Source organism: Pezoporus wallicus, unplaced genomic scaffold (assembly GCF_028554395.1).
Source record: "Pezoporus wallicus isolate ANWC-B61680 ecotype Strahan unplaced genomic scaffold, APGP_CSIRO_Pwel_v1 scaffold_2584, whole genome shotgun sequence".
Lineage (NCBI taxonomy): Eukaryota > Metazoa > Chordata > Aves > Psittaciformes > Psittacidae > Pezoporus > Pezoporus wallicus.
Genome location: NW_026642851.1, coordinates 2,020,863 through 2,048,227, shown reverse-complemented (window position 1 = coordinate 2,048,227; position 27,365 = coordinate 2,020,863). Strand labels below are relative to the sequence as shown.

The window sequence follows — 27,365 nt, the reverse complement described above, 5'->3', positions numbered from 1 at the left end:
TTGATCAGTTTTTGTCGTCAGTGACACTGTAGCTAGCTAGATACTCTAATGTGAATATTTACAACAGAATTGCCTGGCTGCAAATCTGTATATCTTTGTTCAGTGAATGGATTAAATGAGTCAATTTAATTTTTCTTTCAGGGTGCTCGTGGTCTCCCTGGTGAGAGAGGAAGAATAGGAGCCCCTGGACCAGCTGTAAGTAGCTTCCCATCTGCCTGTCATCATGACCAGCCACTTGCTGTGGCATTCTCTGATCTTTGAATCTCTCTCAACTCTTTTGTCATGTTCTCTCCTCACAGGGTGCTCGTGGAAGTGATGGCAGCGCTGGCCCCACTGGACCTGCTGTAAGTTTCATTCTTGATCTTTGACAGTCTGGTTCCATTAGGCCTCGTGTCTCTTTCTGTTAATAAGAGTATTTCTCAGGCTTCTGAGAAGCTGACTGTGTGGACATTCTTAACACAGTTCTTTGTTGCTTCATCCAAAAAGAACTGATAAAACATAAACCTTTTGCAGACAATATCCTGAGAGCGTCAGGATATATAGAAAATGCATCTGTATCAAAGGAACCAAATATTCTGTCATTTGCACTGGTGGGTTCAGGGGGAAACAGTGATCAGAATTCTGATTTCCAACAGTCTAACAGAACAGTTCTCATCCCAAAACTAAAGAGACTTTATGCCTTTTAGCAGATACATACCATGCACATGTTGCAGATGACTATAATTATATACACCCTTAAACTATTACATGCAGTCCAGGACTTAGCTTTGCACCCGCAGCATTGTCCTGTCTGACTAACAGGAGCTAATCTGTTTCATTCACCCCCTGATACCTGAATTAGGTGAGCTAGGGTGGAAGGCCAGTAAGATCCAACTGTCCTGAGCTGAGTGTTAAACAGTAACTATACGAATAAGTGTTAATCCAATGCAGTTTTGTCCCTTTAATAGGAATTACTGTCACCATAGCATACCACTGACTTCAATAAATCTCATTTGTTTTAGTGAAATAAATGTGTGTACTAGGGCATATTTTTGAAGCTTAAATGAAAGTCAGGAATAGCCCAGAATAGTTTTTCCTTCCTGCTTTCAAAATTTAAATGAGTGATGAAGCTGTACTTGGTTCTGTTAACTTTGCTAACTCCTTGTCACTTGAAACATCTGTTATACTTTACTATACTGCACTATACTTTAGTAGAATGTTAGCATAGGTACGAATTTCACTTCATTTCTCCCATATGGGATATTTAAAAAATACGTGGTTGGGAATTAAATTGCAGGCAAACAGAGACCTCATAGCTGAGATCTGATGTTACAGTTTGAAGTAGAACCAAAGCCTTTTAGCTATCTTGAAGGCAATTGAGTTACTATAGGAAAAATATTCAGGAGCTGCTGATTGCGGAGGTGTTGCTGGGAATGGGCAGGAGCAGGGAGCTGCATTGGGTCCCAGTGCCTATGCCAGGCTAAGGTTATTTTACACATACTTAGGTTATGATGCTGTAAACATTCTGCATAGCACTTACTATCACTCTTTTTAAAAAAATAAAACAAATAATGTTTTATTCTCCTTGCCACTTGCAATTTAAAACATAAAAAGAGTCACTGCAGTGGAAATTCTGGTAGTATATATTTACATACATATCTTAAAGGGCATTCGATCTTTTTTTCTCTCTTTATGCAAAACCAGTGAGAATTCCAGGTACTCAGTTCATAAGAGTAGATTATAGAATGTTGGAAGCCAACTCCTCTTTGCTGTAGCAGCTGACCCATTAAATTCTCTTAGATTTGCAAAGCAGTTTTATAATAATATTTATAATTGAAATATGTTAGCTTGCAAAGAAGTAGATATCAATCCCCAATGGCTGTGAATGAGTTGAATAATTCATTAATAATTGAGTAAAAACCATCCCTTTGTATGCATTAAAGAATAACAAAGGCTATGAATCCACCAGTATATCTTCTCTTGTGATGTCTGAGTTCTGTACATTAGGAAGCTTGTCCCATCATAATTACATATCTCACAGCAATATCTAGATATAGCAGGATCAGTAGAAGTCCCTGTTCAAGCTGACATGTCATTCATTCCCTTTGACATTAAACAAAACTGAACCCCACACAATATAAAGAACAAGCATTGGAGTTGCATGTGTTCACTGCTGCAAAATGTATGATCTAGGCATGAATCAAGATTTCTAATCCATTTGCATGTTAGAATCAGTTCCTGCCCTGAGTTGCTGTTCAGCCTGATCCAATTCCCAGTACTGACCTAAATACAAGTTGTGCAAAGCACTGGCTTGTAAAGTGGTGCAGAGATCTTACCAACCCTCTGCCCACGGGTGAAGGACAAAGTTTGTCATCAATCCAGGGCTCTTGTGTGTGGCCAGTAGTCCAGAAGGACTACTGGTTTGAAAGCGTACACAGATAACTCCTGCACAGTAAATGTGCTGGAAACAGCCACCTGAGATTTGTATTTGCAGGATGCAGTGCTCCCCTTGTCTGCCTCTGCCCATTCTCTGTTTATTCTTACTCAGGTGTTTGGCCTCAAGGCAAAGTTTTACAAATTGTTGTTTAATTCACACTTTTTTAAAACTGTTCTTAACTGTCTGTAGTGAACCAAATTTGTCAGTTTGGAGTTGCAAAAGGCAACTGATATTCTGAGAGGGTAATGTGTGGAAATGTATTTTTTAATGCTTACTTCAGCAAGCAAGATGTTTCAGTCATCGCTGAATACATTTACCTAACTGCTTCCCTTTAATTTCCTAGGGTCCTATTGGTGCTGCTGGTCCTCCAGGCTTCCCAGGTGCTCCTGGTGCTAAGGTATGAACATCTGATTCTACTGGCACATTTGGTAGTGAAGATGAAATATAGTAACTAGTACTGCTAGGTAGCAAAAACACACCTTCTCTGTAAGGGGAGTGCTTCCTTATTAGTTGCAGATCAGGATGAGGATGAATCCCTGCAGTATTTGGAGAAGACCTGCTATGAACGCTAATTTAAATACAGCACTTTTTTCACAGCTGCAAATTATCTTTAGGCAGGCTCAGGAAGACACATAACCTCTTCTTTTTTCTTACTGCTTCCTATGTGCTGCAGTTGTACACACCTTTGAAGGGTGACGTGGATCATAATAAATAAGCAAAGTAGCAGTTTACGTCACTTTAGAGAAGTAGTGGAGGACCGAGAAGCTGCAGTCGAGTATCAGGCTCCTTCCAACCCAGGTTCTTGAAACTGCAAGTGAGGAGATTGCATTGAAACTTTTCAGGTTTAGGGCAGTATTGTTTTTGCTCTTACAGAATGTGACTTAGATAACTCAGTTTATTGCCCGGATCTCAGCATTTTTACCTGGGTAAGAGTCTCATTATTTTGAATTTTTCTTTGTCCAGGGAAGGACGAAGGATTTGGGGCGAGACTATTCCATATACTGCATTTACAAATTTCACTGACCATTTGCCAGGAAGCTCAGAGCTGAATGCATATAGAGATAGTGTGATACGGTTTTTCACCCTCACACAGGTACATGAATTCCATGTCACAGCAGATGAAACTCTTGTCTTGATCCACCTGTAGAAGAAAATAGAGTGTTATTTGCTAGATCTCTTAGTATTAACTGCAGGGAAGATGAGAAAATTGAGATCCTGTTCTGGTTATTCTTGTCAAAAGGCTAGACTTCTGGAAAGCATGATGTCTTCTCTGATGCAGATGTGAGTGTTGTTACAGCATGCAATTTCAAGAGAAGGCTGCCTATGCGTCTAGGGTGAATTCTGACTACTTAGAGAATTGCAGAAGAAAAGTTTTCATAATATTCAGGGGTTTTATAGTAGATGTAGTGAATACAAGCTTCGGAGAGTAAAACCAAGAGCCTTTTCCTGTAATTTACTCCACTGTGAACACCATCCTATAGCTCTCTGATCAGGCATCATTTTGCACTAGTGCAATGCATCTAAGGTGCAAGATAATGGTCAGTTAGGTCTCCTACACTATGAGGCATCTCAGGCCAATGCTGGAGGCACATGGCTGCAGATAAGACCAGAATCATAATTCTGATTTTCTAGATCAACCTTCTTTGTAAACCTTGGCAATAATGAAGCTTTTCAGATACGCTGAGCATCTGTTGTTCCTGTGTTAGCCATCAGCCTTGATGGAGCCTAGCTAGACATCTCAGCTTCAGTGACTTTAAAATCCAGTAAAAGCTCTCGGCCTCTTGATTTCCTGGCCTCTGAAGTAGGAATATATGTGCATATATATGATTATCTTCTTAATGTCAGGATAATACAGGATTGCTCCACTATTGCCCTAACACCCCTAATATTGTGTGCACTGACAGAGGGCTCTGTCCTTCTTGCAAACAGGGTGAAATCGGACCTGCTGGTCATGTTGGTCCTAGTGGTCCTGCTGGCCCAAGAGGAGAGATTGGACTTCCTGGCTCTAGTGGTCCTGTTGGCCCTCCAGTGAGTAACTTGCCAGACTTCATCTATTGTCAGATGGGTGCACTTGAGACTCTGAAATAACCATTACTGTTATCTTTCTTAACAGGGGAACCCTGGTGCTAATGGTCTCCCAGGGGCTAAAGGTGCAGCTGTAAGTACAGCCATACCCACACTTGTTTGCTCTAAAGAAAACCAATTCAGTTAATGCAACAGAAAAGATATTGGGCTCATAATACCTTTTACCCCTCTGCTGGACAGGGTCTTCCCGGTGTTGCTGGAGCTCCTGGTCTCCCTGGTCCCCGTGGTATTCCTGGTCCTCCTGGTCCCGCTGGTCCTAGTGGCGCTAGAGGACTTGTGGTAAGTTACTTTGTGTATTGTATGCCTTCATTTGAAAATTGGTCACAGTGTCCTCTATTGTAAAAGATTTTTCTATTAAATGCAGGCATTTTTTCTTGCTCCACTATAATTAAACATCGCAGTTCATTTCTCTGCCTCGCTGCTTGCTTCAAATGCTGAGACTGAAGAGGTTCACTTTGCACTCACTTTGAGTGCAAGGGTTGTTAAATTCTGTCCATGTTGGTAGTACCAAGAGAGATGTGGCAGCGGTCTCACAAACAGGCCCTCAATGGGTATCCTCAGTATAGGGACCAACCCTGAATGTGTGAATTACTGTCATTTCTAAGCATCTTTTAACATCCCTTTTTTCATGCCTGTTAAGCCAAAAGTACAGTTTATGTTCACTGACCATGTATGACAGTAGAGGAAGACATGGCATTAGATGATTAAGAAGTTGTTGGATTCATTAAAAGCTGTCGAGGTAGAAGAGAGATTTTTGAAATTATGCTTAATTCTATGATCTCTTTTTTTTTTTTGGACTCTAGGGTGAACCAGGCCCCGCTGGTCCCAAGGGAGAAAGTGGTAACAAGGGTGAGCCTGTAAGTATAGCAACATGTGAAGGGTTTTTTTCAGTGAAAAACCCTGATAATATCGGTAACAAAGCATCTGATTTCTTCCTTTTCTCTTTGCCTGAAACAGGGTGCTGCTGGACCCGCTGGCCCTCCTGGTCCTAGTGGTGAGGAAGGCAAGAGAGGCAGCAATGGTGAACCTGGCTCTGCTGGTCCCCCAGGCCCTGCTGGTCTAAGAGTAGGTTTTCTTTTTATGTTCCAGAAGTAGAAGCAAAAAGGAAATAAAGCTACAATCACAAAGGCAAATTAAGTCATTATGAGTAATTAAATTTGCATTCATGCTATTAAGCAAAGATCATTTGCAGTTTTGAGCATTTTGATTAGCTGGGACCAAACCTGTTTTTGCTTTGTATTAAGGTATTAATGTATTAATGATGTTTACTCTCTTATCCTTGAAGTAATTAGAGGTTGCTCTGATTTATCCACTGTATAATAGTGAATTATCTTTGATTACTCTTAAAGCTTTGTGATGGGTTTAACAGCTTAAAATAGATAATTGGCTCACACATAATGTGAGGCAAAGCATTTCAATTCAAGTGTGCCTAGTAACCTTTTCAGTCTGTGAGGAAACCACTCCATGAACTTCAGGATGCGTGTGGTTTCATACATGGAAAGAATTCACAGGAAAATAATAGGGAAAACGGCAGTGTTTCCACCAGATTTTTTTTTTTTTGGTAGAGGTAAAGATTCAGTCTTGCACCTTGGTTAGGGTTTACGGAGTCATAGAGAAGTCAGTAAGTTTCTACAGAGAAGTGAACATGAGACTGTGTGGGCCAGGTTGTGGGATCCTAGCTGCTTGCTAGGGCCGTTATTAGATTACAATGAACACTGAAAATACTCTGATACAAGCAGATTAGAACTTGGAGAAATCTAAAGGAAGTGTATTTTTTTCACAATATACATTTACACTGAGGTGTGTGTGCTTAGGCCTGCACTTAGCTCAAATTCAGTGGACCTGCTTGGAAGGCTGAAATTTAGTAAGGACTATACACTCCACAAGAATAGATTTATTTCTTTCCCTTTCTAGATTTGTTTTGTGTTCACTTGCAGGGTGTGCCTGGATCTCGTGGTCTCCCTGGAGCTGATGGCAGAGCTGGTGTTATGGTAAGATTTTTGTCCGGGTCACTATTTCTAAATCATCTTCTTTTATACACAGATGTGTGATGCTTTTTATTACCCCGGCCTAATTTCATGTATTTATTTTGGTAGGGACCTGCTGGTAACCGTGGTGCTACTGGTCCTGTTGGTGCTAAGGGTCCTAATGGTGATGCTGGCCGTCCTGGTGAGCCTGGTCTTATGGGTCCAAGAGTAAGTTTGAACTATGTGATGTAAGTTTGAACTGTGCAAAAAGAAATTTAGGGGCAAAATTATTCAGAAATCCAACTGCAAAAATTCAGCCTGTGCTAATGACAGGGCACTTCCACCACTCTATTGAAAAAGCATCCATGAGGAAATGATTAAGAGGCATCAAAATCTTTCTTGAAATATGTTTTTTGTGTGTGGTGGTGTTGATTGCATTGTCAAGGAGCAGTGGTCCCTTGTACTGGATACTGCATTGACTTCTGAGAGGGGTTCCACTCATGATTATTTACAAGGTATGATCATTGAGATCACAGCTGAAGTATGTGTGTGTCCTCTTCAAACTAATAACAAGAAAAGCAAACCCTACTAAAATGATGTGAGATAGCTGATCTCAATTATTTCAGTTTTATTTTGCAAATTATTTCACTGAAAATAACCATCCAATTTTAGTGGTGCTGGCTGCTATCAGATTATGTACATGCCATTGTCCTTTATCCTCTTTAATCTATTCTTTCTCTTCTACGCCACCTCATGAAGCGGAAGTTTTCAAAGCACATGTGAACTATTAGGCATCTACAAACATTTAAGCACATTCGCTGCTAAAGTACAGCCTAAATTACTTTATCTGAGTGAAAAAGGCATTTACCTACACTGATTTTCAACTGGCATGGGAGAGCACGCTACCAAATTAAACTTGATTAGATGTAAACTTGATGAGACATACAGCCCCGTTTCCACAGCGTATATTGATAACTTGGTGTCTGTGTGTATATGCAGAAATGTAGAAAAAAAACTTGGTTAATTGTTGAGTGAGTTGTTTTCTGAAAACATGAAACCTTTCTTTTCTCAGGGTCTCCCAGGTCAGCCTGGAAGCCCAGGCCCCGCTGGCAAGGAAGGTCCTGTTGTAAGTACTTTGGTTTTCATTCTGTTTCCCCATTGCATGTAAAACATCAACATAAACTGAGATTTTAAAGAGCAGAGATCTCAGCAATAAGCTCTTAGACAGCCCTTTGTAAAACCAGCAAGGTTTTACTGTCATATTACCCACAAGATCAGTGAAAAACTTTCCATCCATTTCTGTGGTCTCAGATCAGGCCTATGTCCTGGAAGAAGAAACACACAGTTCTACAAAAAGGACACAAATGGAGAAATGCATGAGGATGCTATGTATAAACAGTGTTTAAAAGTTAAATGGCATTTGCTTCCTGTCAGTACACATGTCTCTAATTAAAATATCCCAGCCATTTAATAGTATCATTTCTTTTCTTAGGGTTTCCCTGGAGCAGATGGTAGGGTTGGACCAATTGGTCCAGCTGGTAATAGAGGTGAGCCCGGCAACATTGGATTCCCTGGACCAAAAGGTCCCACTGTAAGTACAATACAAAAACTTTCTATTACTATTTCTATGACTTTCAATTACTATTTCCAGACTAATCTGTAGGTCCCCAGCTGTAACAATCAAACACATCCCCCTGTGTCCTCCTGTACTGCTTACTGGATGGCATCCAAGAGTTCTGTTTTACATTATTTTCCAGTTTTCTAAAATATGATTAACAATGAAACAACAAATGACAACCAATTTAATTAGTTTAGGAATATTTGGACATTGAAATTATTAGAATAATATATATATATGTATTTTCTGCATGTCTATCACTTTTGTGTATGCACTTAAGTAAAAGTTCTGTAAAGGTTGGCCACCAAGCTTAAGTTTCAGTTCCAGAGCATTGTTATGTATGGAGCACAATCCAAAGCTCACTTAATTTAGAAGAAAAGCTACCCATGCAGTGGGGCTCTTGACATGTCACACAGAGGGCATATATAGCAATAATAATCTCCTGGATTTGTGGTGTTGCTATACATATACACATATATAGACAAATATATATAGCGTACTGCAGTGTACTGTGCAGAGTGTCATCAGTTAAGATCTCAAAAAATAGAGGAATGGAGTTTTGAAAACTGAGCTATTCCAAAAGGCAGATGGAACTTGCAGGTGTTTTAATTAGGGTTAAAGAAACATTACAATAAATGTCCTGGCAAGGAGTGGAACAGTGTCTCTTTAGTAGCTTAAACTGACTCTAACATAAAGTCTTGGTTAACTTTTGTATCTCTTGCTTTCAACTTCAGGGTGAACCTGGCAAACCTGGTGAAAAAGGCAATGTTGGTCTTGCTGGCCCACGGGTATGTGGATATGTTTCCTCTATCAACCTCCAGAGATAAAAAAGTAGATTTTCAAAACCTCTGTAATAAAATAGCATTGTCTTCTGTGAGCATGAATAGATAATGAAATAGAAAAGCACTTGGGAATGCGTTTGTCTAGCTTCCTATCAGTTGGAACAATTACTTAAGGGATAAATGAAAACTACCCTTCTTGGGTATTAATTGGGTAATAAATTATGGGGTATTAGCTTCCTATGAAGAGGAAAAAACAGCACTCCCTGTGCAGATTTTTAAGGACAGTGTATGGTTTCTAATTCACCCTGTTTCCAACTGAAATTTCCAAGTTCTTGCAGTTGAAAGTTACCAGTTTTTCCATTTAAGGGACCAAATAATTGGTCCGTTGCAGGAATAACACTATCAGCAAGGTTCCCATAATCTGTAATTCCAAAAGAAGTTCCCTTAAGGATGAACATGCTGCAATAACTAAAAGAATCATGAGAATTTAAAATTATAAGCATCTTGTATACCCTTCGACAGTGAAGCTCTTACAATTAAATGGCTATGTTCAAAATACACAGCCAAAAACCTTTAGTTCAGCACAGAATCACTTTAGGGAGATGTTATTCATAACAAATCAAAGCTTTGATAACAGCTTTCTACCTGAACACATTTAGGGTGCTCCTGGTCCAGAGGGAAATAACGGTGCTCAAGGTCCTCCTGGAGTCACTGTAAGTAACAGCTTCTGCACAGATCCAGTCTGTGAGTTACTTTTCATTAATTAGACTTCCAATTTTAGAATCTGTTTTCCTGTGTTTTTCCTTCCAAGTTAATCCCTTGGTTTTCATTCCATCCAGGGCAACCAAGGTGGAAAGGGTGAACAAGGTCCTGCTGGCCCTCCTGGCTTCCAGGTAAATAACTATGTGCTCTGCTCAATCTTATCTGTGGTTTACCAAGCATCTTAAGAGCTTCTGCTTTAACTTTATTTTATTCTTGTTTCTTTACACTTAGGGTCTGCCAGGTCCCTCAGGTCCAGCGGGTGAAGCTGGTAAACCAGGTGAAAGGGTGAGTGACAGATACAGTATTCCACAAGTAGGGGCAGGCAGGCATTGCATAAGCATTATGTTTACAATTGCATATGTGCCTGTTGTCATCCATTTGCCAAAGCTAAGCAATCCATGTTGTATGCAAAATTTAATAGTCCCTTTTGTTAAAGCTAGCCAGAAATGATCAAGGTCCATTGGAATCTGCAACATACTTCTTTTTTCAAAGTTCTGGTATGAAACTAATCAAAGCCAGTCCTTTGCTTTTTAGGTCTAAAATATGCCTCCTTCTCTGAAGGACAAGATAGTACATGAAAAACGTTTTACTTCAATTTTTTTTTTGCAATCCTCAAGGTTCAATGTAACTGTGTTACTCCAGTTGTATGCTTTTGCATACACCACCTTTAATCTTTATAGTTAGATCTCTCTATGTCCCTGTACAAGAGTTTACATTGCATGAACCTGAAAAATGAGCTTGAAATTTAATAGCTAACTCTTTCTTCAGATGAGAAACTATCATCTCATGTGTGCTTTGAAATATTGTGCAGCTATATGAAAAGGGTTTATTTCTGTGTATCTAAATGCCTGGGTTTGGGCGAAAGATTTTTCAATATGCTACTTCAATTGAGAAGTATTTCTGTTTACTGCTAGGAAACAGAGTACAATTTAAGCTGATAAGTTTGCTTTAGAAATAAGCTTTATCAGTATGTCTGCTCTCTTCTAGGGTCTTCATGGTGAATTTGGTGTCCCTGGTCCTGCTGGCCCAAGAGTGAGTAACTCGTTTAAAATCTAGTACAGACTTTCTTAATGTGTTCCATGATAATAGTAGATATGTACTTTTCCATGTTTCTCAAGATAAACAAATATGCCAGCCCTTCTTCCTGATGACAAGAGTTTCCACCTTTGTGATAATCTGCATATTTCATGAATAATATTTCTTCCTTTTCTGCCTCTGTCATTAACAAAATGTATGTAAAAATAATTGAAAGATCTATTAATTGGGGAGCATCAGTACATTTTAAATTAGCCTTCTGCATCATTGGTGCTTTCTAGCACTGTGCTGTCTCTCTTTGAGTCAGTTATTTGACTACATTTTAGATTCTCAAACAAATTCCCAGATTCTCCATCGTAACTAAAAATATGCATTATGCCTCATCAGATTATTCACTGTTGTCCAGCTTTATCACAATGGGATAATTTGGTATGTCTTTAGTTAAGGAAGAAAATTAACTCTATCCCAGCCCAAACAAGGATAGCTAAACTGATATTTCTATCTTTGGTAGATCCATTGTGCATTTAAGCCCATTTCTGGCTACTTCCGTGTCTACAGATGGCATCTGTTTCAGAATTTGTCCTTATACCTGTTATAATATACAGGTCACATTAGTAGGCTTTAGCTGTCACCTTTATTCTCCAATATTCATCAGGCATTTGCCGCTGTAAAAATAATTATTTGCCAATTACTATGGCTCTAATTTCACTAGAATCCGTTATCTGCCTTCTAACTGGTGTCCGAAGCTCCATTTGACAATAGAATGCAAGACAGTGTTACCAGAGTGAGCATGTTCAGGAAGTACTTGTACTTTGTCAGCTGTTATCATCCAACAAGACTTTAATTCTTCACTTTGCTATGTTTGTGTCAAAACCTAGAGCCAGTTCTCATAACCAGTTCAGTTAATATCTGCACAATTCTAATACGGTTCTTAATGGTTTGTTCATATAAAAATGTATTCCATTGTCATTGCTACTAGTCAGTGCTTTTAAACCTCTAAGCCTCAGAACAGTTCAAGGCAGAACTCAAATCAGACTGTCTCCTGCAGGGTGAACGTGGTCCTCCTGGTGAAAGCGGTGCTGTTGGTCCTGCCGGTCCCATTGGAAGCCGTGGTCCAGCTGGCCCACCAGGCCCTGATGGTAACAAGGTATGACTTTTCCAGCTGCCATTGCCTTACTATTGAATTCCTAAGAGCATAAATGATTACTGGTAATCGGTAGCTACCCATATACCATAGCTCCTGGGTTGTTTCTTCAAGTGGTTAAAGCCCCATCCCAGCTAATCCACACTAGTACTAAAGGTTCTTATGTTTAACACTATAGATGATAGGAGGGGAATTCCAGTTTGGACTGTTTGCATACAGCTTGTCAGCTGGGTATACTATTCTGTTTTGAGGTAGGGCCCGAGATTCTGGCAAAAATTCATGCTGACTTCTGTGTGTATCCACCTCTACTCATACACAGGAAGTTCTTGTGTCTTGTAAGAAATATTTCCCCCAAAATATAAGCCAAATAATGAGCAGTCATCTAACAACATTGGCTGATGCTAGCTGAATTAGTCTTAGTTTTCAAGATTTTCATGGGTAGTCCTACAGAAGTTTAGTTTGGATTATGGGACACCCTAAAACCTCAGAAGCCCACAGAATCAGAGAGAGTGTTCAAGCATAGCATCTTCACTAGCTGAAAAAATAAAATAAGTATGATAGCTTAAGACAAAATACTGCTTCTCTCACTGTTTACAGGCAAGCAGAATGATGAGCAAAGTAGTAATTACAGAAGTTTGTTCCAAATTACGTGGATGATTTGACTGATTTACATAATATGCTGTTGCTGCTAGGGTGAGCCTGGCAATGTTGGTGCTGCTGGTGGTCCTGGTCCTGCTGGCCCTGGTGGAATCCCTGGAGAGAGAGGTGTTGCTGGTGTTCCAGGAGGCAAGGGTGAAAAGGTAAAGTGGACAACCTGATTTGTTACTGCAGGCACAGGTTTGGGAGATGCTTGAATTTCATTAACTTAAAAACCCTGCAGGTTACCCCAATGCAACTTTTATTTACTGTGAAATTGTATTACTTAGTAGTCAGTAAGTAGAGAGTTTGTTGGTCTAACAGACAGTCTTTTCTAAGATACTGTATTTTGATCTTTGCTCAGCATCTGCAGTTGGTTTATGTGGCAGCTAGTTCTTTACAGGATTGGTTAACAATGAGCTTATCTTTACCAAAGAAATACTAAAGCTGTCTTTGAGTACAGGCTTTATAGTAGGCATGGGCCTACTATAAAGTTCAGATCAGATCAGTGACTGATCAGATCTGTGACTGCTCTAGGTGCAGTGACTGTGATACAAGTAAACAAGTATGAAACTTGGCTATGAAACAAGTAAATACAAGTTACAAAATTTTCATGATTATATCAGTTTTCTATCATTTTAGCCAATGTAAACCCTTATATAAAGCTGTGAAGTCTGTTTGCAAGTCCTGTTGCCACCTCTGCTTAATCCATTGTCTATAAAATTGGTTTTTATCTTGGTATGTACATCTCACCCCATATTCTCTTCTGTTCATTATTTAAACTGAGATTTCTAGAACGGCTTTATTTGTGTTGACTGAAAAAACCCATGGCATATATGGAGTTGCAAGGAAATTAAGATGAAAATTGCTTGCAACTTTTTATAAAACACTATTTTACTGACAAGCAGATAAATGCAGAAGAGTAGGATGTGTTAAAAAAAGAGATAGAACAGAATGCTGGTCTGATTTCTTGACACTAGTCATAGCCTGGATATAATTTCTTGTTACACATTTTACGTGACCACTTGTACGACATCATTTTTAACAGTGGTTTTCCTGCTTCAAATAGAAAGTGTAACATGAATACTCAGAAGGATTTCTGCTTATGGTTATTTCTTGACCGAAAGAAAAGGGATTTTAAGTGGGAATTTACATTCATAATTTGGAACACACATCATCTTGGTTTTGAGTTTTTTATTACATTCAAAATGCTTGCCACCTGGGGGAAACTAAGTAGGTTTCCCATGAAGGAAGCAGGCTTATAATTTTGGAAAGCAGGTCAGGCCGCTTTGTTTGGAAATTCTCATTTTGCAAGTCAGTATGTGCTCAGCAATAAGAATGAAATAGTAAAGTCCATTCTCAAAAACACCCTAGCATGATAAGCATCTCATATTATATGCAAGTTAATACATGGGTACTCAACAAACAGTTCAAGACTTCTTTCATACAAACTTTCGTGTTTGTTACCAATATAAGGCTCTTTTTCTCCTCTGTGTACTCTAGGGTCCCCCAGGTCTGAGAGGCGATACTGGTGCAACCGGAAGAGATGGTGCCCGTGTATGTATCTTTTGGTTCTGCTTGAGTTTACCTTGCTACACCTCCGAACTTAAGTGACTGAAAGGGATGTTCAGGACTTCGATTTCCCATTGTATTGCATTTCTCTTTATCTGCTCACTTTTGATACAGTGCAATATGACTTTGTTTCTCCTTGTCCAGGGATGTTTGAATGTGGGGGGAGAGAGAGAAAACTGATCACTTTTCGTTAACACAAGCAGAGAAATGACAGTTGTTCACTGTGACATTGTCCTCAGCCCAGACAGCTAATTCTAAACGCAGCCAGCAAAGCAGCACAAAATTATAATTACATGTTGTTAGAAATGGTGTCCTGTCTCTTGATCTATAGGGTCTCCCTGGCGCTATTGGTGCTCCTGGCCCTGCTGGTGGTGCTGGTGAACGGGTAAGTCTACTCTTCAAATGAAAAAGTGTCTTGCCTTTATGCAGTTTATCCACACATGTATATTTAAGATGAGAAGTTCCAGAAAAGTTCCATCTTTCTAGCGTGCAAGCATTCTACAAGCTTTTCAGATTTTGGATGCAAGAGTTATTGGGACTGTAGAATTATTCAGTGAAGTTTGCCACCTGAAAAGACAGGGTTATCTGAAAGGGCAGGGAAGCGGGGCACATCTGTGTGGCAGTGGGTTATATGGGGAGAAGATTCTGGTTTAGGTTTTGTCTGAATTCTTCCCAATTGAGGCTAATTTGCACAGTCCTTAAAATGTGAGAAGTAGTTTTGATATGGTCACGTACAACCACACATTAGCTCAGAATGATTCTTCATTCTGTCCAAGTATCATTAGAAATTATTAATACAGGGTGGGTCAAATCAGAAGCATCTTCAGTAACACCCTCTCCATTAGGAGATACTCGCTATATGTGTCTGTACCGCAAGACCACTACTGCCCTGGCTGCAGTGAGGACTTCCTCCACAGTGTCATAATATTTTCTTCCATCTCTTTTAGGGTGAAGGTGGTCCTGCTGGTCCAGCTGGTCCTGCTGGTGCCCGTGGTATCCCTGTAAGTCACAGTTCCTACAGCTATTCCTCTGTCAAAGACATGATGTTCAGAAAAATGCCTTTTTAAAGCCCTTTCCAACCAGTCCTCTCTTCTTTGTCCTCTCTCTAGGGTGAACGTGGTGAGCCTGGTCCCGTAGGACCTAATGGATTTGCTGGACCTCCTGTGAGTATTGTTTGCACTTTACTCTTATTGATGCCAGGCCATTCCTCTATTTCCTCTGCAACTTCTCATTCTGTGTGTTATTCTGCCCATAGGGTGCAGCGGGTCAGCCTGGTGCTAAAGGCGAGCGTGGGCCTAAAGGACCTAAGGGTGAAAGTGGACCAACAGGTGCTATTGGCCCAATTGGTGCCTCTGGACCACCGGTAAGTGAACTGTGTCTTTATGAAATGCATAGTTCTTAACTGTGCAATGCAAGCAATATGCTAGCCTGAAGGCCTTGAATTTTGAAAAGGTAATTAAAAGAAGAAACAAAAACTGGTCTGTGAGGAAAGTCAGCATGCTGACCTTCACACATTGTATAAACTTTGTCAGTCTATTTATGTGGGCCCAGATCATGAGTCAGGAACTGAAATGAAGAGAAAAATAGTTATTTTCAACTTGTCCTGAAGATCAGCAAAATCAGTCTGTCTTGGACCATTCAGGGGATGGTTGTGGGTAAGTTTTGAGCTGAGAATGTTGATACCTTCCTCTCAAAACATGATGTGCTGTCACAGTCTGATTTTCAGACCCAGTCATCCTCAAATATATGTGCAATTTTTTCTGTGCACCCACTTGCACACAGGTTCTTCATGTGCTAGCACCTTTGTAGAACAAAGGTTCTAGTTCATATGCATGCAGCTTGTTACTGGGAAGCTAGTTGAAATGATGCAGAAAGTCAGGCCCTGGTATTTCAAATACTTCAAAGTGTTTCAGGATAACATGGCTTGGGGTTCTCATTGTGTGATTCCCATAGAGAGTAGAGGCCCTTGCACTATATGGCTGTATTAGTCCTGCAGTGCAGAGGACTTGCTACTCTTTGCCTTCCTATGTCTTTCGCATTTTGACTTTCAGATTTGTTTAGGTGTATGTAACATCTGCAAGGCAAATTCACTTGAATCATAAATGGCTTATGCAGCTTTTGTCAGACATTAGAATACTGATACAAAATGTCAGTGAGAATTTACTACAATTATATCAGGACAGGAATTGTGGTTTTGGTCCCAGTCCTTCTCCTGTTAAAGTAAAAAGCAAAATTGCCTTTAACTTTCATGAGAGTGAGTCTGAGCCCCTATTCTAAATAGGGGACATTAACACTCGGCCTGGTTCATCTGTCTTTTCAATCCTTCATACATAGGGTCCCGCTGGAGCTGCTGGTCCTGCTGGCCCTCGTGGTGATGCTGGTCCTCCTGTAAGTCTTCAGGCTTTTGGCACTGATATTGTTGCTTTCCATGAGGTCATTGTTTCCTTTAAACTAAATCTTCCTTGTAACTGTTATTTTTAGGGTATGACTGGTTTCCCTGGTGCTGCTGGAAGAGTTGGTCCTCCTGGCCCCGCTGTAAGTAACTAATAAAGGTGTTCTAATGGGAGATAAGTCACAAGTTGCATGGTTAGGGATAATATAATAAACAAAAAAAAATTGTTCTCCCCAGTTAATGGGTCTATATTGTAGTGATATCATATCCATGCTCAATCCTAGGGCATCACTGGTCCTCCTGGTCCTCCTGGCCCAGCTGGCAAAGATGGTGCTAGAGGTCTACGTGGTGATGTTGGTCCAGTCGGCCGTACTGGTGAACAAGGTATTGCTGGCCCACCTGGTTTTGCTGGTGAGAAAGGTCCATCTGGAGAGGCTGGTGCTGCTGTAAGTTACTGAGTATCACACCTTATTAAAAATATGTCTCTTCTTATAAGTGTTATGGCTTCCAAGATGCTTCTGGTATTCATGAGTTCTCTTTTATCCACAAACGTAGCAAAGCTTTTAAATAGAAGCTCCCCTTGAGGCTCAAGAAATTGTTTATAGACATGTTTGACAAACATGCCATAAAAAAATGAACCTGATCTATGGGTCAGGTTTTAATCTGTTGCATCTTTCCCAGCAAGTAGGCCAAATGGAAGCATCAAGGCTAACTACAGAAGAAATTGCTACTTAGACTGTGAAAGGGAAGCAGAATCTCCAGCTCTGAATTGAGCAAAACAAGAAACATGTGAACATTCATTTAGAGCAATCTCAAATCATTCCTGCATCAGAAGTTTTAATTTGTGGAAATCACAAAGCTGTCTGGCCCCAGTTTTCTGGCTTATAATCATGCAAATAATTAATTACCTTTTAGTGTCTTCAAGCTTGCACATCCAGAAGTACTGGCATTTGAAAGTCAGACACATTCCTGGTTTATGGAAGTATGGACTTGTGTGAATTACCACTCTATTAATTCTCAGTAAAAAATTATAGAAAGTTCTTGTGGGATCTGCAGAAGTTACAGCTAAGAATGAGATCATCAGTGTCATTGTCATACACAGATGTTAAAATATTGTAGGTGACAACTGAAAATTTGCCCCTGAATGTCCAGCATAAAGTAATTCATCTTCTATTTTTTGATACTCTAATTCAGTTTGAATTATGAAAACTTACAGTCAATAGTTCTGAAAGTTAGGATAATTTAGGGCAATCTGTTAGGCTGATTACTCAACCTGATTACATTTGGTGTTCAAATTGCAAGGAAAAGGAAAAGTCACTTAAAGTTTACCTTTCAAATGGTCATTAGGGAGCTCTAAGGGTTGTCTGGAGATGTCAGATACCACCTAGATATCTTAAAAGGCTGTCTCATAATTAGTCTCAGATGATCAGTCTCTATGAGATTCCCTCACATAGTCATCTTCTCTTGCTGAATACTCCAATTTTCATGCATTACCCCTTGTTACTGAATGGGAAAGGAAAAAGCATGTGTACAGTGTTGTTCAGAAACAGTGTTTTCACTGGAAATAGTTGTGAGGGGAGTAGAACCAGCATTACCTTGTTACAGACCTTTAGCCTTCGAGTTTAAAGTCTTGGTATCAATGGCTTGGTATCAACTTCTTCCATGCAGGAACTATCACTGACACACACCGAGATCCTTGGAAATAAGAAATATGCAGGGCAATAAAAATTAATTTTTCTCTATTAACATAAATAATATTCTCTTCATGTCACAGGGTCCTCCTGGTACCCCAGGTCCTCAGGGTATTCTTGGTGCTCCTGGTATCCTTGGTCTGCCAGGCTCTCGGGGAGAACGTGGTCTTCCAGGCATCTCTGGAGCAGCAGTGAGTATACAACTAGTTAACTGCTTTAAACAGATATGTGTAAAGAAAGAAGTTGAGGTGTCCTCTTATGGGAAGCCAGAGAAAAGGAAATATAGATTCTGCTGTTTCCATTGCTGCTGCAGACAGAGGATATGGACTTAACAAGGCAGTAGAAGAAATTATTGCTTGCTGACAGACAAGATTTGTGTCAGCAGATGAGCGTATGTTTGAATGGCATCAAAGATTTCAAGAAGAAAAGGTAGAAGATTGAGAATGAAGATAATATTTGGTGTAGTTAGGTATCTTGTGTCCTGGTTCTGTTTCACTTCAGAATTGATTGCAGATAAATGTTTCTCTTACATAGAGGCCAAAAGTTCTGTAAGACTGCTTTGTGTTGTGTTACAATGTCATTTTTTTTTCCACTGTTCCTGTATTAGGGTGAACCTGGTCCCCTGGGTGTTTCTGGTCCTCCTGGTGCCCGTGGTCCCTCTGGTCCTGTGGGTTCTCCTGGTCCAAATGGTGCGCCTGGTGAAGCTGGTCGTGATGTAAGCAACGTCTTATTTCCTTTTCAGGATTGCTTTTATTTTATTCTGAGCCAAAGACAAATACAGACTAAAAATGGATGCAACTGAAGGCTGTTCTGCTAGCAAACCTGTACCTTGTGGTGTCTTCAGGGAAAGTTATAGCAGGATTATTACAGATATGGATTCCCCTCCTTGTCCTCAGCTACTGGAAAAATTCATCAAGGAACAAATTGTGTCTGAAATACTTCCGGGAGTCACTGTCAGAATCTTTTGAATTTTTGCTTAATTGCCAATAAGGATGAAGTGGAGAAAAGATTAACTCATTGTCAGAGCTGGAGGAAAAAAAAGTACATCCGAGAGGATGAGGTTTTGGCTATAGAGAATAATAATTCAGGAAAGGTTGTTTCTAGCAAATTTTCTTAAACGTCATGTTAGATGCCTGCTCTTTAACATTGTGGATGAGCTACACAGTGTTTCCCAATGTGTATTCCCTCACCACAAGATGTAAAATATGTCTTCAGGCTAAAAACATGCCTGTGTGGCAGGCAGTGCTGAACTGCAGTGATCCTTGCAGGTTAAGACACAGTGGAAGACCTGTGCTGTGCTGAAGGGGGAATGTGGGAACACTGGAGCAAAAAAAAATGCTCCATCTAATGTCCTGCCTCATCGTTGATTACTTGGAGGACAGGGCCCTGCTCTTAGCTCTTCATAGAGCAGGAAATAAATTTATCTATCCAATTGAACCATCCAAGGTAGGAGTTCACATTGAATAAGGGCATCCAAGTAGTGGTTACACATGACTTACACTTTACGAACAGTTAAAGTAAAACTTTAACACACTGTCTTGTCTCCTGTATCAGGCTTTCTCTGAGCCTTATCTAGGAAGCCTATTTGATAACCTGAAGCACTCTTGATGGAGGACTCCTGCAAGTCCTGAGATTTACAGGATTTCAAAGAGATCAGAAAATAGTAATTAAAAAGAAACAAACTTTCTGTTCTGTGGGAATTTTCTGGAGGAAGAGGTTTGATAGTGTACACAGTGAAATGGTTGAAGTGAAATTAACATTCTCAAAGGACGCCATTTAAGTTTGTGAAGTACCACAACAAAGTAGTTTGGCTGTGACTACTGTTTAAATCCTTTTCTCACCAGTGGCACTTTTCCCCTAAAAAGTAGGTCTCAGTTTTACAAGAGTGCAAGCTAGATGAAGATCACTGTTGTCCTGACCTTTTCTTTTAGAGAAATATAGCAAAACACAGTAATTTTCTTCTATACTGAATTTTGAAAAACCTGAAATACTTGAATACCATCATACTTTTCTAAGAACATTAATATTATTTAAGGGATTTGAGACTGGTATCTATAAGGGGGAGTTGGCTATCTTCAAGATTTATGCTATTCCATCTCAATATCATCTTACTCTTACTGGGACACTTAGACTGACACACAGTTCTCTGTGAGATGAAGGTTGATTGACTTCAGTATTTTTTTGTGGTATTTTAATAGGGCAATCCTGGAAGCGATGGTCCTCCAGGCCGTGATGGTGCTCCTGGTTTCAAGGTAACTTAGTCTTTTCTTTATTTGATAATCATGGAAGATATATTCCAATGTGTCAATCAGTAGTAACACACTGTCTCTCCTTTTCCATTCCTTTGTTCCCAGGGTGAGCGTGGTGCTGCTGGTAACCCCGGTCCCAGTGGTGCTGTGGGTGCTCCTGGTCCTCATGGCCAAGTTGGTCCTTCTGGAAAGCCTGGCAACCGTGGTGAACCTGTAAGTTGATGTGACCTTAATTTTTTTGATTCACCCAGGACTAACCTTTGTCTATCATATATATATATATACATTATACACCAAACCTCTACAATATGTGGGTAATTACTTTGCTTTCTGTAGAGATGTGTTTAGCATGGAACCTTTATTAGGTATAGTATAGAGCAGTGACATAATTCTCTATTCCTGCTTCAGGGTCCTGCTGGCGCTGTCGGTCCTGCTGGTGCTTTTGGTCCAAGAGGTCTTGCTGTAAGTCTGATTTCTAAATCCATTACCACACTGATGCAAGAAAACATGCTGTATTAATAAAGACTCACAACTATGCTCAAGACATGGGCCCAAAAAGTAGTGCTTAAGGAGCTGTAAATATTTACAGACCTAGAATCTCAATTGGCATTCATTTATGGGACTTTTCCCAAAGCTTTTGGGATTGACACTCTTCCTGGGTGTGTTAACAAGATGTACATATATGTATGAGGGGAAGCCCTAGGCGTAACATAGAATGCTCATCCTTAATCCTTGCTTTGACGGTAGTATGTGCTTGAAGCCTCTGTTTTATTCCTCTGACACCTCTATCCTTTCCTAGGGCCCACAAGGTCCACGTGGTGAGAAAGGTGAACCTGGTGATAAGGGGCATAGAGGTCTGCCTGGCTTGAAGGGACACAATGGATTGCAGGGTCTTCCTGGTCTTGCTGTAAGTAAATGCTTTTCAAGATTCTTAATATAAAGAGCAAAAAAAAAAAGTAAATATGCACAACCCAGCAGTTTGATACCACTTACTCCACTCAGCATCATCTTTCAAAGGCTGTAAGATTCTCTTTAAACTCTCCTTAATACAAAAATTTCATACTGCCATTGATAGTTTGATTTACTATCCATTAGTTGCCCTGAAGATCGACTACATTTGGCTACCACAGAATTCAAAAAGCTCTGCCTTTCTTTTAATATTATGTCTTATTTTGGCCAGAAATTGTAAAGCCTGTGCATCACAGAGAAGTAATTTGTAGATTTTCTTCCCCTTAAATTCTGGTATCTCCTTTAGGAATTCTGACTTCTATATTAAAGCTTTCTCTGAAAATCTGAAGAAACAATACAAGGAGTTTTATACATTATCACCTTAAATACCTCTTTATGTTCTCTCTCCTCCCCTCCCCAAACAGGCCTTTTATACCTCAACTCCACTAACAAATGCCATTAGCCCTAGATTCCCATTCTCTGACCACAAATATACATGCAAACTACAGCTCCTTCTTGAATCATGCAAAAACAAATGTGTGCCCCTGCATTTTTTTTAATGACTATGCTTGTGTCTTTCCCAATAGGGCCAACACGGTGATCAAGGTCCTCCTGGTAACAATGGCCCAGCTGGCCCAAGGGTATGTGAATTTAAGAGCATATTCAAATAACTCTCCCATTCCTTTTGTGCAATTGTATATGTGCACTACCATTTTTATGAAGCTCTATTTGTAGGGTTTTCTACTGCCATTAAACTGTTAAGTTTCCTTTCAGGGTCCACCTGGTCCTTCTGGTCCTCCTGGTAAAGATGGTCGCAATGGTCTCCCTGGACCTATTGGCCCTGCTGGTGCACGTGGCTCTCATGGTAGCCAAGGCCCTGCTGTAAGTATAATGTATTTTTAATTGATTTAACACATTTATGTCACAGTTGCAAGAAAATCACTTCAAAAGCTTAGCAGTTTAGGATAAGATGTGGGTTTATTTATTTAAAAACAAAATTATTATTAAAAATTAAAAACCCCCAAACAATCAAACCACCAAGTTCCAAACGTCTTTTGTTTTTAGCATCAAACTTTTCCTTAATAGGGCTACACCTTGTTTGTTTGTTATGGCCAGAGAGCAGATACACAAATAAGATGCTGTAGTCCTACACTGTGCATCTTTCACTGCTTGAGCCCACTGTAGTCACCACGGGGCAAGTCCATATGTGCTCAGATTAGAGCTAATGGTGCTAGGAGTTAAGTAGGACTATTCAGGTGTGGAAGCTTTAATTGAGAGAAACATATGTCTGATAGAATGCTTCTTGGCTTTTGCTTTTAAAAAAATTTTAGGGTCCTCCTGGTCCTCCTGGTCCCCCTGGTCCTCCTGGTCCCAATGGTGGTGGATATGAGGTTGGCTTTGATGCAGAATACTACCGGGCTGATCAGCCTGCTCTCAGACCCAAGGATTATGAAGTTGATGCCACTCTGAAAACACTGAACAATCAAATTGAGACCCTGCTGACCCCAGAAGGCTCCAGAAAGAACCCAGCTCGCACCTGCCGTGACCTAAGGCTCAGCCACCCAGAATGGAGCAGCGGTATGTTCTTGCCAGATGTTTGCCCATTCTGGCTCAGGGAGTCCTTCCAGCTGACTAGCTCTCTTTGGCGAATGGTATCCTTGGCCACCCAGTGAAAATACTAAATGACCCACAAAGAAGTTTTCTTTGCCTCCACCGAAAATAGACACAAGGACATTCTGAAAAGCTCTTTATAGCTATTGTTGCATGATTATTGCAATAATTTTTTCAAAATAATACAGAAAATATTTAACCTTAGCTTTCAAATACGGTTTCTTAGACATTAACAATCTAAAATATGCATTTATCCCAGTTATCACCTTAATATTGTATCTAGTTGTGATATTTGTGACCTCTCTGGATTACTATAGCAAACAAGTGAATATAAACTGAATGCAAACACTAAGCTGAGCAAACTATTGTTTGCATTTCTTTCCTTCATGGCAGGCTTCTACTGGATTGATCCTAACCAAGGCTGCTCTGCGGATGCCATTAGAGCATACTGTGACTTTGCTACTGGCGAGACTTGTATCCATGCCAACCCTGACAATATTCCTGCCAAGAACTGGTACATCAACAAGAATCCCAAGGACAAGAAGCATGTATGGTTTGGTGAAACTATCAATGGTGGCAGCCAAGTAAGTGATGGATGGGAGGATGGTTGTTTCCTACTCTGCTGTCTGAAGAATTCCCAGTTCACTGACTCTCAGAAAGCAAACATATAAATTAAACTTTTAGAGGGGAAATATGAAAAAAGGGAACTACCTTTTATCCCAGGGGAGCAGAGTTCCAGTTCTGGTTTGGGTCACAGTTTGTTAAAAAGATTTCTCAGTATCTATTTTTTTCTTGTTGTCTGGAAATGATTAATTTGGCATGACTAATGGCTATTGCTAAGGGAAGCCTGGACTGGAATATAAAGACAGCACAGAAACTCTCTGAAAAAGTAAAAAACATCTTTGCTTATTCTTTTAGTTGAGATATTTTTTTATGTATGACACTGTTCCTGAAAAGATAATTGTATTACACATCACAGATCCTGAGTGTATGCCACCATATCATTCAGAATTGCCAGTGTAATTAAAAACAAGAAATACATTTACTTGCACATTAGATACATTAGACACACCAGTCAATCGCAACTAAATAACTTCTTTAAAGCTAAAGAGATCTAATAACAGAATTCTTAACTTAAATTGAGTGGATCTTCTGATGAAATCACAGTGTCCAAGATCTTTCGCAGAACATAAGATTGATCTCACTGGGTCAAAAAGTCTAGGGTCCTGTTTCTTACAGTGGCTAAAAGTAGATGCTGTACAAGAATGCAAGAATGAAGCAAACTTTTGTAATACCTGTAGACACTATTCTATTTGACTAGTAACAGAAATTCAGTTTTTTCTTGAGACAGGCATTATTTGTACATCTATGGAAACAGTATTTTGTCTTCCTCAAACTTGTCTGATCTTATCTTTGAATGCACACAAACTGTTAACACCCTATCTTGGAACAGAGTTCTACAGTAATGTCCACTCCTGTCTGGTTTTCAGTCTGTTCCTGCTAGTTTTATTTGATGCACTTTAGCTCTTGGAGTTGCAACAGACAAGCAATTGCAGACTTACATGATTATTTTTTAATGTTCCTAGAGCAAATATCACATACTTCCATTACAGACATCCACTGCTCCACAGCAGTACCACTGACTGGGTTCCTTTTTGTTTTTCAGTTTGAATACAATGATGAAGGAGTGACCTCAAAGGATATGGCCACACAACTTGCCTTCATGCGTCTGCTGGCCAACCATGCCTCCCAGAACATCACCTACCACTGCAAGAACAGCATTGCTTATATGGATGAGGAAACCGGCAACCTTAAAAAGGCTGTCATACTGCAGGGATCCAATGATGTTGAACTACGAGCTGAAGGCAACAGCAGATTCACTTTCAGTGTTCTTGAGGATGGCTGCTCTGTAAGTAATGTAGAAACCATGGGCACTATGATTGCCCATGCTTAAGCACATAGTTGGGGACAGAGTTGGGCTTTGATTTATTTGAATTAGAGCATCAGTGAAACCAGCAAAATTTTACCCACTGAAGATAAATAGCTCAAAAAAAACAGCTATGCCAGATCGTTAAAAAGTGGGAAGGACTGGGGTACAAACGAATCCTGCCTTGTACTGTGCAGTGTGGCAAAAGAGAAAAAGCTTTTCAGAGAGACTAGACCCAAATTCTGTGTAAGCTGAAGATTGATAAGAAAACAGTGCACAAGCTGAAGGAGGGGCAGGATCTTTAAGTCTTGAAAAACTGAGGCAGGTGTTTCTGAGCTACCAATGAATAATATGGCAGCTCATGTAGACCATCACAAATGTGACTTCAGAAGATTAAACACTTTCTCTGTATCAGTGCTCTAAATACTTGGATATGGGTATCTAATTTGCAAACAATGGCAGCAAAACTAGTATGAAGTTCTTTCAGAAATTATCCATTCAGGTGAAGCAATTCTCAATACCATAAACAATACAATAACGATTGCAATGAATCTTCTCTTGCAGAGAAAGAACAACCAATGGGGCAAAACAATCATTGAATACAGAACAAATAAGCCATCCCGCTTGCCCATCCTTGACATTGCACCTTTGGATATTGGCGGCGCTGACCAAGAATTCGGTTTGGACATTGGCCCAGTCTGTTTCAAATGAATGAACTAAAATTAACTTAAAGCCTCTTCCAAATTATTCTCTTGTCATTTCTTTTTATAATGAAAGCTGACTCCTTCCATTTCTTCTGTTCATCTACTTGCTTAAACTCTGGGCGAAAGAGAAGGAGAAGAATTGATTGGAGCATTGTGCAATGAAATTTAATACAGCCCCAAAAGGACTTGGAAGTCTTTCAAGATTTAACACCTTGCTGTGGGAAATGTCAACCTTTGTAAATTAAAAAAAAAAAAACAAAATAAAAAAATCATGAAAGTTTGCACCACTTGTGGCCTTTGAATATCTTCCATGGAGGAAGTTTAAAACCATGACTTCCAAAGGTTTAAACTACCTCATACACTAAATCAAGTGTGATCCATATCTTTTGTAGGTACTTCTCCTTATGATCTGAGGTACTTTCAGTTCCACTCAAAATACAGTGGTGCTAATTGCGTTATTACAGACTATCTTTCCGATACTTGAACTTTGATGGTGCTAGTAGCATTTGAAGTATCACTTCTCTGTTTTTTTGAAGTCTGTCTCAAAGCTTAGAATGTCCTGTCTCACCCACAGCTTAAGCATGTGGATAATTTTTCCTCAACTTTGTCCTCTTCCTCCAAAATCAGGTGTTCCCATTTTTGAATCTCATTTCCATCTCCTACGATGGGTTAAAAAAAAAAATCATCATTTCTCAAGAAAAGAAAGAAAATGTATTTTGTATATGTGAGATGTTTAAATAAATTGTGAAAAAAAAATAAAGCATTCCAGTGTTCCAAAAGAAACTATTTAATGAGTTAAGTTACTTGCTTAGATGCAGATATTTATTTATACCCAGAATTTACAATACATTTGCATTACTGCAGCTATCTTAGCCCACTGCTATAAAACATTTGCTTAGAGTATTCAAAGACTGCCTACAACTGACTTAAGGGTGTGATTGTCTATTTGACTCTTTGTTTCAAAACCACCTTTTGACAAGTCCACGAGGAACTCAATAACTCCATGCCTCATAGTATGAGAAGTTCAGGAGCAGAAATAATCCCTTCCTTTTTTTCAAAATGCTAAACAGGATTAATGGCTGAAAGAAGGATAATCTCACTTAAGCATGGAAAGAAAATTAAGCTTCTTTGAAGACAGGAAGCTGCTGGCTGTTGACAGAGCTGTGCTTGCTGTGCTGTGCTGAGCAGAACTGTGCCTGTGTGCTCTGGAAATGATGTGCAGAGGTCTATGCAAGGAATCTCTAAATTTAGTTGCCTTGTCAGGAAGATCAGGGTTTGTTACGCCATTGCAGTTCCGTCAGTTCTATGTGAGACACAGAACTATCCGCTGTTGCTAACCTTAATAATTTACAACCACAAAAACACCATGGAAAGGAAAGACTGTTCTTAATCTGAGGCCTTTTAAGAGACTACTGTAACACAGTGCATTTCTGAAAACCCCGAATGAACTGCAGTTCCAACAGCCATGTTTCTGGAATCAACGAAGGTGCTCGCGGAGCACATGGAGGACCATGAAGACAACAGCAAAAGCAGGTAAGGGAAGAAGTGAGACAGGCTTAGTCCGCAGGATCCCCCAAAGGGAAGCGTGAGGAAAATATCCAGGAGTTCCCTGTAACCTGAAGAAAGCACCACTCCAAAGGTTACATCAAAGGTTAGCAGCTGAGAGTCTGAAGGCAGCTCCAAATGGTGCACGAAGGTATAAGCACTAAAAACTGTTTCCAAAGAAAGGTTTTCGTTCATGCTTGCAATGAACTGTATAAAGAAAAAAGGGCAAACGTAAAAACATGGCCCTACATGCAGCTGCTCTGTGCCCACAGCTCTGTGCT

General features: G+C 39.9%; 1 protein-coding gene across 1 annotated transcript in view; it reads left to right on the top strand.

The window, feature by feature from the left end:
- COL1A2 (collagen type I alpha 2 chain) overlaps positions 1-25,826 on the top strand; it is a 38,426-nt gene extending 12,600 nt beyond the window's left edge. Inside the window, exons 14-52 of the mRNA XM_057432633.1 lie at positions 142-195; positions 300-344; positions 2,760-2,813; positions 4,346-4,444; positions 4,530-4,574; positions 4,682-4,780; positions 5,305-5,358; positions 5,459-5,566; positions 6,439-6,492; positions 6,598-6,696; positions 7,541-7,594; positions 7,961-8,059; positions 8,821-8,874; positions 9,528-9,581; positions 9,708-9,761; positions 9,862-9,915; positions 10,618-10,662; positions 11,714-11,812; positions 12,502-12,609; positions 13,949-14,002; positions 14,349-14,402; positions 14,965-15,018; positions 15,127-15,180; positions 15,273-15,380; positions 16,352-16,405; positions 16,499-16,552; positions 16,694-16,855; positions 18,184-18,291; positions 18,708-18,815; positions 20,299-20,352; positions 20,455-20,562; positions 20,758-20,811; positions 21,149-21,256; positions 21,885-21,938; positions 22,072-22,179; positions 22,629-22,875; positions 23,302-23,492; positions 24,575-24,817; positions 25,400-25,826. Coding sequence (XP_057288616.1) covers positions 142-195; positions 300-344; positions 2,760-2,813; positions 4,346-4,444; positions 4,530-4,574; positions 4,682-4,780; positions 5,305-5,358; positions 5,459-5,566; positions 6,439-6,492; positions 6,598-6,696; positions 7,541-7,594; positions 7,961-8,059; positions 8,821-8,874; positions 9,528-9,581; positions 9,708-9,761; positions 9,862-9,915; positions 10,618-10,662; positions 11,714-11,812; positions 12,502-12,609; positions 13,949-14,002; positions 14,349-14,402; positions 14,965-15,018; positions 15,127-15,180; positions 15,273-15,380; positions 16,352-16,405; positions 16,499-16,552; positions 16,694-16,855; positions 18,184-18,291; positions 18,708-18,815; positions 20,299-20,352; positions 20,455-20,562; positions 20,758-20,811; positions 21,149-21,256; positions 21,885-21,938; positions 22,072-22,179; positions 22,629-22,875; positions 23,302-23,492; positions 24,575-24,817; positions 25,400-25,546 — 3,456 coding nt within the window. The 3' untranslated portion in view covers positions 25,547-25,826. The remainder of the gene's footprint in view (positions 1-141; positions 196-299; positions 345-2,759; positions 2,814-4,345; positions 4,445-4,529; positions 4,575-4,681; positions 4,781-5,304; positions 5,359-5,458; positions 5,567-6,438; positions 6,493-6,597; positions 6,697-7,540; positions 7,595-7,960; positions 8,060-8,820; positions 8,875-9,527; positions 9,582-9,707; positions 9,762-9,861; positions 9,916-10,617; positions 10,663-11,713; positions 11,813-12,501; positions 12,610-13,948; positions 14,003-14,348; positions 14,403-14,964; positions 15,019-15,126; positions 15,181-15,272; positions 15,381-16,351; positions 16,406-16,498; positions 16,553-16,693; positions 16,856-18,183; positions 18,292-18,707; positions 18,816-20,298; positions 20,353-20,454; positions 20,563-20,757; positions 20,812-21,148; positions 21,257-21,884; positions 21,939-22,071; positions 22,180-22,628; positions 22,876-23,301; positions 23,493-24,574; positions 24,818-25,399) is intronic.
- Positions 25,827-27,365: the final 1,539 nt, after the last annotated feature.